The sequence below is a fragment of the Rhipicephalus sanguineus genome, chromosome 5 (genome assembly GCF_013339695.2).
Source record: "Rhipicephalus sanguineus isolate Rsan-2018 chromosome 5, BIME_Rsan_1.4, whole genome shotgun sequence".
Taxonomy (NCBI): domain Eukaryota; kingdom Metazoa; phylum Arthropoda; class Arachnida; order Ixodida; family Ixodidae; genus Rhipicephalus; species Rhipicephalus sanguineus.
Window position 1 is genome coordinate 183,698,227 of NC_051180.1, and position 9,946 is coordinate 183,708,172.

Below are 9,946 nucleotides of genomic sequence, written 5' to 3' on the forward strand. Positions count from 1 at the left end.
CTGTCGTTGCACACCCTCGGTTTTAGTGGTCGCCCCAGTGGGGCCACAAACACAACACCGCACACGAGGGACGACTTCCGAGAGTACGGCTTTTTTTTTTTTTTTCACTTGACGACGCTCACCCCATAGGAGGGACCAGCGCTGGATAGGTGGCGCGCCGAAAAAAATTGCGCCTGCGGGAAGTCGCGGCATAAGTCCGCCGCTCCATCAGACGACGTTTGTTGCAGCTCGCATATGTTTCGGCTGTGCGCGTCGTTTCGCTTCGGTTCAAGCTTCTGAGAGAGATAAAATAAACAATTACAAGCTTCTGCAAATACTCATTCAGCTAGCGCCATCAAGCGAAAGAATACTGAACGAAATTTGCAAAGCTTCATATATTTTTCGCAGTGTGCCGCGGCGAGCGCGCTGCGTAAACCCGCGTACGTGGTTCCCCGGTTCACAGTCCCGTGCTTGGTCCCGTGTGTCGGCAGCCATGGCGCCAGTTGTGCTCCGCTATGGCTTCAGTAAAATAACATGGCCTGAGGACCACTTCCGCAGAAAGGCACTAGAAAACGGGGCGAAGCTGTTGCAAGGCGAGATACGCGTACGATGTGGAGGAGGCGGTGCCCGTGCCGTGACAGCGACACTCAAGTTACCGCGAAATGCCACTCGCAAGTGCACCAAACCAGCTACAATGTCACACTTCAGGTAAGCGAGCATTTGATGCTAGCTCGGTTATTACTGCGTGTTCCTGTCTTGTTTCTTTACGGCACGTGTAGTTGTGTAAAATAAGCGCGACGCTGTACGCGGTAAATCGCACAGTTGGTTTAATCGTACAGCGAGTTGACTTCCATGCGTGATCGCAGCGTTGGCACTACATGTTTCATTTCTTGTGCACGTTTACTTAATGCAGTTTTTATGTGTTCGTCTCTAGCTGTCGTCTCAGCGCGTGATAAGTGGAGCCACCTGTTCGTGCAAGGCCGGCAGCGACGGCGCCTGCAAGCATGTCGCAGCGGTAGCGCTCGAGCTAAACAACTTAGCCGATGCGACGTCGTCCACTGACGTGCCTCAAGTGTGGGGCCGTCCAGCGTCCAAGCCGAACACCTCAAAAAAAGAATCGGTAGAGGAGCTCTTCGGAGGTAGGTAGACTGGCCTTCTAGTAATCACAATGTCAACACCGTGGTGCGGCATAAAATAGAATGTGGACACTCTACTGATTGCTTTAGAATAGTTGGGAAAGCATGGCGTGATGTTCTGATCACGCAAGAACATGTTGAATGCAGTGATAATGATAATGTCGCTCATAATTCGAAGCATAGAAAGAATAAAAACGTGGAAGTCCTTGTTTATCTGTGGGAAACTGAAGCAATATTAACAGTGCTGACCTTCACGTTTTGCAGAATATAAACCACTTTATATTGGTGGCAAGCCACCTGATGAGCAGCCACCTTCGTTCATTTTGGAGCACTTCCCAGACCTCGACTGCATAATGCAATCCACACTGAAGTGGCAGAAGGAGGAAGAAGCAATGTCGGAAGTTCGCGACTGTCTTGAAGACCTCATTTCAAAGGCAGCACTGAATGCAGACCTGTGTTTGGTGAAGGAGGTTTTGAACTGGAGATACAGTCTGCCTCTGTACACCCTTGAGGAAACGGTCACTATGAGTGCCAATGAGCTCAACTTCTTCTCCACTAAGGTGGAATGCACGGAATCCCAGGCAGAATTAATTGCCGCGCAGACAATACCGCAGGCGAAATGCACTCGGTTTGTAACGTTGCACTATTTATTCTCTTCCTATTGTCTTTCACAAGCATAGCATGTTATTTCTGCAATGGGTTGCTTCAGGCATGGTTTCAAAATGCACGAATTCTATTATTTTAAGGTGTGTGTAACTTTTGCACTCAGGATATGATGCCCATTTTGAAATGCAGGTGGCACCAAGAGAGGGCTTGCAGAATATCGAGCACCGTCGCCCACCGCATCATCTGTAGGAAGCGCTCCTTTGAATCGCTGGCAGAAACAGCTAAAGAAAACTAAAAGTTTCTACTCTCCAGCCACAGAGTATGGTAAGGAGCTTTTGGTCATTTTTATGAGATTTTGTGCGGTGAGAAGTCAATGTAATAAAAATGTGCTGTGAACTTGTGGGTTATTCTTAGTTGCAGCGTAATTCTGAGCATATTATTGCAAACAGTTGAAGTTAGCTTGTTCAGTATTGTGAAAAAAAAACAACAACATAAGCACGAAGAGGGACATGCACCAAGTGCTCGTAAATTCAATGAGTTTCATCATTGTGCTGCACTTTGTGTGTGCCGCTTCTCATTCTTGAATGAGAACTAACACACAATCGAGCTGGGGAAGGTATGGGGGATGTCATTTGTTGTAATTATGATATAATTGTGAAGAAATGAAAGTGGATGAAAAGCCAATTTGCCACTGGCAGGGACCGAACCTGCAACCTTTGAATAATGCGTTCAATGCTCTACCGATGGAGCTACAGCAGCAGTTGTCCTCCCATCCTCTTAATTGGGAATATCTGTGCATTCAAACCTGGGAGTGTTAGTCAGCACTGCTCGTAGCCATGACGGTGATTATGGAACACTTTTTTTTTTTTGCCGTCAGTTAGTATGCGGGAGATTATTGGTCAGCTGCCAGCTCGTAGCAAGAACCACGTGCTACGTGACGTTAGCAGACGTTGCATAGCTTTGTGTATTACAAAGAAAACACGAGCCCTTAAGTTCCTTTGCTTTTGCTTTTCATTCTTATGTTTCATATTTTTTCGCTCGATTCAACACCACGTTAAAGGTGCTGTCTACTGCTTGGAATCATCTTTCTGGAGAGAATGAGAACATCCTTTGTCACTCTGATGCAGTGATGGAAGTGCTGCTCCAAAAAAAAAAAAAAAAAATGCTGCTACATTCTGTGATTTTTGTTACCAGACATATTCCGATAATGCTGGAACTCCTGTTAATCGAACGCCACACAGATTTTGTTACTGCTATAGCTGCACAATCAGCAAGAGGTTTAAAAACGTTGACTTTCACGGATAGGTTTGTACATGCCACATGTTTTTGTTTACTTGAACAGTTATTTGGCCAACTCTGCAAATTTGTGAACACTTTTCCATAGCGATGAGATATCATCAGGAGGAAGTGATGGTGTCAGAATGCAGTAATGCTAGTTGCATTTTCAGGCTAGGTTTGGTAGTTTTTGTTTTGAACATTCCCAGGTATCACAATGGAATCAATGGCTCGGAAGGTCTTCGAAAAAAAAAGTCGGCACCACAGTCAAGCAGGTCTGTTATCTTAACCAGTAATGTTAAAATTTACTCTCATTAAGTCGGTACTTTCTGTTACAAATTGTTTATGAGCAGGTTGATTACGTATGTATGAATCCTTTGTTGTGTGCGATAAGCACTAAACATGCCACTCTGTAAAAAAGACTTGAAAACTGTGCAGGAAATTTCTGTCATAGAAAATATGTGAAAGTTATTTCATTTTTGTAATACTGTAGAAATTTATACTTCCCATTCACTGTCATGGTGTTTCATAAATGAGTGTAAAAAAACTTGCTCTGCTAGCTGCAACAGATTGATTTTTTTTATTGCGTAAAGACTTTGAGTATGCCTAGTTTAATTGCATTTGTTCTGTTCTATATTGTTTGACTAGTGCAGCAGTCGCAGTGCCTTGTAGAAGATGGCAGAAGTTATTGTGCTTACAGGATGTGCTAATAATGATGGTCATTACAAGAAAAGTGTCTGCATGCATTTCAAGAACTGGCACTTTCTTTATGTGCGCTAAATATATATATTGTCTCATTTCTTGAACCAACTCGCTGCAGTATATGGAACAACATTTATACATGCTAGACAACGCTAGGCAAGAAATTCATGTCTTGGGTGCATCTGTAGGGGGGGGGGGGACATCAATTGACAATGGTGATAGAGTATAGATCACACTTGTTTATCAACCAAGTGAACATCTTCCTAATTTATTCACTTAGTGGTGTAGAAACACATTCATGTCTTGATATCTTGAATCTACATCTTCCAGCAAAAGCTTGCGGGATGCAAAATTTTCTAAAAGGTTACATTCCCGCATACTGTCGGAACATGGCCTCCAATCAGATGTTCCAGCCTGTAGTCATTCTTGAAACTTATACAGTTACCTGCTAGATTAAAAGCGTCATGCACTAACAGAACAGAAATTAGCATTTGTAGGGAAGACCACATTTCGTAAACTTTTGCTCCTCTTCGTACACCTTACCCGAACATTTGCTCCCAGCAGGACTTTCTACGTAAATAGGCAGATACCAGGAAGTGGTCGCGGCAGCTGCAGTCCGATGGAGGCAAAATGTTAGAGATCAGTGTACTTATATTTATATGCACATCAAGGAACACCGCATGCTCAGAATTTTCAGAGCCCTCCTTTATGGCGTCCCTCATAATCATATCGTGGTCGGGGACATAAAACCCCAACAATTATTATTATTAGTTACTAGGAAGTCTGTTATTCATGGTACTGAATTCCAGAATAATGTTCCTCCTCTGTGCTGTCTCACTGAAGGGCTATATGGAGAACTTTTAGAAAATGCGTGAGCACATCTCTGAACGTGAATTACATGCTAATTTGTACATATCACACCCTGTGCAGGTCGGCCTCGTCATCCATCCTCAACAGCCTTGGCTGTGTGCTAGCCCAGATGGTCTGTTCCACACCAGCAAGGGGATCACTTTGCTCGAAATTAAGTGCCCCTACTCCAGGAAAGACGACGTGATCATTGACCCCGACCTGTGCGAGAGCTTCATTAGCTATGTTGTGTATGAGGACGGCTGTCTTAAGCTAACTCGCAGCCACCCATACTACTGTCAGGTGCAAGTGGCAATGTATGTTACAAATACCACAGAGTGTTTCTTTTTTGTGTACAGCAGCAAGCAGGACCTCATAATTGTAATTGAAAGGGATGAAGCCTTCCTTGCCAAAAGCATTCCACGGCTTCAGTGGTTTTACCACAATTACTACATGAAGCTGCTGACACACTAAGCTGCGCATAGTGACCTTGTGATATTGCAACACACATACTTGTATGTATTAAGCTTGTTTTGTTGAGTGTGCACTCGGCCTTCAGTATTTTTTTGTCTGTGTGGAAAGTATAAATGCATGTGTTTAACGTACTACCTAGTCACTACTGAAAGTTTTTTGAGCAGGTGTGTTATTTACCTAGCATGCAACCCACATTGTTGTGTGTATTTAGCTTGTTTGGTTGAGTGTGCACTCTGCCTTCAGTATTTTTGTCTGTGTGGAAAGTATTAAATGAGTGTGCAATAGAGCGAATTTGGGCATGTTGGTGTGTGTGTTTCCTTTCTGTGTCCCCGTCGTTGTTTCGTGCTGTGTGTTTCACCATTAAATGAGTGTGTTTAACTTACTACCTAGTCACTATGGAAAGTTTTCTGAACAGATGTGTTATTTACCTAGGATGCAACCCACATTGTTGTATGTATTTAGCTTGTTTGGTTGAGTGTGAACTCGGCCTTCTGTATTTCTTTTGTCTGTGTGGAAAGTATAAATGAGTGTTTAACTTACTACCTAGTCACTATGGAAAGTTTTCTGAACAGGTGTGTTGTTTACCTAGGATATCAGTTTTCAATGGGATGGGTATAATAAGCTCCTTCTGAATCTGCTTACATGAGGACTATTCACCACGCTTTCTCTGGCACTTTGACATCTTGCATTTTGCTGGTTAACAATAACTAGTTTTGAGCAATATTCTTGTGTCGTGCACTCACACATTCCCTTCCATAAAGCACCAAGCTGTAAATACTTGTATCGTTGGTGTAGCAAAACATAGTCAAAACAACAAACAAAACTACAAGGAACGCTTTATTTCACTTGTATAGATTGCGTCACTAGAGTCAGTGATAGAAGCGACATTTTGCTTTTTGGAGCAGCAACCAGTGTTTCTGGAGCTGATGGCAAAATATTCTGTGCAACTCTGGAGTTTAAAGCATCATTGAAGCATTTCATAAAGATTAATATTTATTATTAAACATATTGCAAATACAATAGTCAGTGCTAATTGCAAGAAACAATTAAGCAGGAAGATCAGCTATATATTTAAAATGCCAGTACTTGTGGCAGAAATTATATAAAAGCGATAAAGCTGAACACCAAATGATAAAAGTAACCACAATCACATATGACCATCACCAAAGAAGCAGTTTATAAGTGGAACGATATAAAAGCAATCTGTTATTTTCATACTTGACCAAAATAGCCTGCACTGAAAATTAAAAAAAAAAAGCAACTCAGTGAGCTGTTCTTGTGGCATAATGAGGTTAAAGCTGATAAAGCAATATATGTATGTCACACATCACATTTGTAACAGCGGCAGTTATAAATCAGTTTGATATTAAACTAATCTCGCACACATTTCACCAAAATAGTCTGCTTGTCAGGCACAAATATATTGCTAAATGAGATATATATTGACAATGCTAGCATGCAGCTAGTATACATGTGGCATACTAGGATAATAGTATACAGCTTTTTTTTGGTTTTGTTTAGGCTCGCTGGATGATCACACGGTTAGAGCTCATTGTTTTCAGCTTCCCAGTGCCATTTTGGCGCATTTACTAACAAAAATTACAGTTTGGAGCAGCATTTCTCTTTCGGAGCAGTTGGAGCAGCACTTCTATCACTCTCATTGTTGGCTGCATGGAGGTGCGAACCAAAACACCATCAGATGTGATTCTAAGAATGTACTTAGATTTAGGTGCACGTTAAAGGACCCCAGGTGGTTGAAATTTCCGGGCGCTCCACTACGGCGTCTCTCATAATCGTATCGTGGTTCTGGGACGTTAAACCACAGATATTATTATTAGGGCTTCACTAGAGAATAAACGTCACGCAGATCTTCAACTTTCAGTTCTGAATTAGCGAGTTTGTTTTTCCTTGGATTGAATGATGGGAGCCTGTAGATTTGCCAATACGCAACACATGTGAAATATGCTGCTCATCGCAGGGATTAAGGTTATTGGTATGCGGTGCTGCAAAACTCCATGTGTCTTTATTCTTTGTATCATGCGCTCAACATGAATGCGGACTTGAGCAATGTGATGTGTTTGCTGCAGCTCTTCTCTAGAAAATGGCTGGTTGCCTGTCGAAAAGGGTGGCATTACCAGCACTGCACTTTTCCCTGCTACACCTGCTCGTATGCCCGGAAATCCCTTGTCAGCGAGGATCACATCCCTCTCTTCAATTATATCAAGGAAGTTTGAGTCTAGGACTATGTGTGCATCTGAGCAGCGACCTCCATATGACTTCGACTTGTAAACTATCAAGCCAGAGGGAGCTATGGCTACTAAAAATTTTAGAGTAAAGCCATTCTTGTAGGAGGAGTACAAAACATGTTGCTGCCTCACATCTGATGGTGTTTCGGTTCGCACCTCCGTGCAGTCAACAATGAGAGTGCATTCTGGGTAACTGAGCTTAAAGCACTCCGGCATTGTGTCGTGAATGACACGCAAATGTGGCTTATAGATCCACTTTCTTGTGGCGTGTGCCAGTGTGCCCAAGACACTGTGGAAAATCCTTGACGCAGTCGTCTCATGAATTGAGAACAGTACGGCTATGGCACTAAATGGCATACCGTGCTTCATCTTGACAAGAAAAATCGCAAGCTTGTTTGGGACACTGACATCGCTCCCTTTATCCCTTGTCTGAGGCAGCATGGTTAGCAGGAGAGAAAACACATTTTCTTCAACCCCACATAACGCTGTTATTGCACCAGGTGTGTGAGAAAGTGTATCATAACCCCCAAAGAAACAAGATCTTGTATCCTGTCCTACAGCACGATGAACGAGCGGGCACATCTGTGACGACGAAATTGCAGGTGTGGCCGGTGCATTCTGGCAAGGTTGCTCGTTTGTCAGGTCCAGTCGCTTGAGATCAGTTTCTTCAACGCCAAGGCCCTGTTGATCCGTGATGCACCAAAAACACAAGAGCAAAAGCAAGAACAAAATATTTCGCTGTATGTTTTGCGACAAAAAATGGTTAGCAGAAAGTCTTGAAACTTACATTTACACTGTGTAGATGTACTTCTTGAACAGACTGCTCCTGATTACAGTTGTTCACAGCAGGTTCATGTTCTGCCTGCATAAGGGAGATAAAAACACTTTACACACTAGTTCACGCAGATAAGGAGATACTACACAATGTAATTTGTATTCCAATGAATGGAAATAAGCTTGCATTATCATGTGAGTCAACACCACAGTGGCTCTGGGAGCAAACATCCTGGCCCTGTGAATCAAATAAGATCAATAATTAAATTCGCGCAAATTGCATTATTAAAATGGTTTATTTACATAACTGTGTTCACATACCTCGTCATTTTCTGGCTGTGTGTTTGCATTCGTGGCTGGTTGTAGTGACTGAAAAGCATTCATTGATGAGTCCGCGCTGCGTCGATGGCGTTCTGCCCACCTGCGAAGCAAAAATAAAAGGGGGGGGGGGGAGCGTGGAGGGAAGAGAGGAGGGGATCGTGATTTTTTTTTTCTCGAGGATTCAGCAGTCCGCGGTAAATATGCACGCGAAGTTTGGTCATGCACCGTATGTCTAAGCAGGCACAGGCAAGCGAAAAAAGTGAAAGGCGACTATGTTACACGAATTAAAGAAGTAAAAATTGAAAAAATTCGACACCTACAGCGAGTTGTCAATTCTGATATCACTTCGCCACGGCAGCCAATGCCATTCAGCCAGGGGCGTAGCCAAGGGTTCAAACCCCCCCCCCCCCCCCGAAAATTTTCAATTTTGCTTGCGTATATATACACGCACACATACAAACGCACGCACGAACATACAAAAGTATGGCTGAACCCCCCCCCCCCCCCGAAAAAAATTTCTGGCTACGCCCCTGCATTCAGCTGATGCGGAATCTTTATCGGATTATCTGACTCCTACAAGGTTAGCTCCGAGCCGACCGGGAGGATGTCTGCCGCCCAAATTAGGCATGTCTGCATGTGTTGGGTATCCATCGCGTGCGCATGTTTCATAACAGTTCGACGGCTTAGCCGTGCGTGCCCCTGCACACATCTCGCTGGGTAAGGCAGCTTCAGGAAATTTCCACATAACTATTGGCAAACAATGTAAACTACTTACCTATCGAAGCGTTCACCGGACGCGGTGGAGTCAGCAGGAGCTTGGCGGTAATATTCCGACGGGAAAATTGTTGGCACATATGCCGGATGGTGCATAATATTGCTCATCTTGTTTCCCACGAAATGTTGACTACAGACTCTGCTGTTTGGTCCTGGCTCCCATACCTGGCCGTCTTCACTGTTGTATAAAACAATGAAACACGCGAAATTCGCTTTAGACCCCAGCTCGACGCCGCTAGAAAGGACCGAACTTACCCCGCTCGCCTGACAGCTTGTATCCAACGTTGCCTCCGTTCTTGCTCGTATGGTTTCGCAGGAAAGACGTAGAAAGATATATCACCTCTCATTCCTACATAGTTATGACACTTATATACGCTGCAGTACCGTCGGCCTCCTTTTTTTTTTGTTCGGCGTTCACTGCCTGCACCGCCTTCGCTAGTAGCCATCCTTGTGCGTGTCGTCCGCGGGAGCGGCTGAGAAGTGCGCGCTTTGACCGCCAGGGCGGCCGGAAACTCCAGCGCTGGTTCCCTATACTCTCTGTGCAAAATCGGCATTTGCCCCCCTCCAGCCACAACGGCACTTGCCCCCACCCAAGCTATGCCAGCTCTCTCTCTCCCCCCCTCCCCCAGCCGCGATGCAAGACGGGTTTGCACCACCCAAGGCAAAAATCTGCCGGCGCCCATGCTTCACACTTGCTTTCACGCTCTCCCGCGCAGCCGTCAGAAAGGCAGACAAAAAGAGAAGACTTGCAGATGCTGGGGCATGGTTTGAAGTTGACATTCTCCCCTGAAGTACAGTGTACTAGAAGAGGGC

At 44.2% G+C, this 9,946-nt stretch overlaps 2 protein-coding genes across 2 annotated transcripts; one reads left to right on the plus strand and one right to left on the minus strand.

Moving 5' to 3' along the window:
* Nucleotides 1-588: 588 nt before the first annotated feature.
* Nucleotides 589-2,023, plus strand: LOC119395140 (uncharacterized). Its single transcript, XM_037662427.2, has 4 exons — nucleotides 589-687; nucleotides 914-1,118; nucleotides 1,380-1,743; nucleotides 1,911-2,023. Exons 1-4 carry the CDS (start codon nucleotides 589-591, stop codon nucleotides 2,014-2,016), a joined length of 774 nt encoding a protein of 257 aa, XP_037518355.2. The 3' UTR covers nucleotides 2,017-2,023.
* A 3,824-nt stretch (nucleotides 2,024-5,847) lies between these two features.
* On the minus strand, nucleotides 5,848-9,644 carry LOC119394498 (uncharacterized). The gene is made up of 5 exons (XM_049415799.1): nucleotides 9,389-9,644; nucleotides 9,135-9,311; nucleotides 8,360-8,459; nucleotides 8,052-8,276; nucleotides 5,848-7,945 (listed from the first exon to the last, which is right to left on the minus strand). The coding sequence occupies exons 4-5, from the start codon at nucleotides 8,130-8,132 to the stop codon at nucleotides 6,908-6,910; spliced, it is 1,119 nt and encodes a 372-aa protein (XP_049271756.1). The 5' UTR covers nucleotides 8,133-8,276; nucleotides 8,360-8,459; nucleotides 9,135-9,311; nucleotides 9,389-9,644; the 3' UTR covers nucleotides 5,848-6,907.
* Between the last annotated feature and the right edge of the window lie 302 nt (nucleotides 9,645-9,946).

Coding starts and splice junctions, on each gene's coding strand:
- LOC119395140 (XM_037662427.2), top strand. CDS start 589: ATGTGGAGGAGGCGGTGCCCGTGCCGTGACAGCGACACTCAAGTTACC. Junction 688..913: donor GCTACAATGTCACACTTCAG/GTAAGCGAGCAT, acceptor GTTCGTCTCTAG/CTGTCGTCTCAGCGCGTGAT. Junction 1,744..1,910: donor CCGCAGGCGAAATGCACTCG/GTTTGTAACGTT, acceptor TTTGAAATGCAG/GTGGCACCAAGAGAGGGCTT.
- LOC119394498 (XM_049415799.1), bottom strand. CDS start 8,132: ATGCAGGCAGAACATGAACCTGCTGTGAACAACTGTAATCAGGAGCAG. Junction 7,946..8,051: donor TACATCTACACAGTGTAAAT/GTAAGTTTCAAG, acceptor ACGGATCAACAG/GGCCTTGGCGTTGAAGAAAC.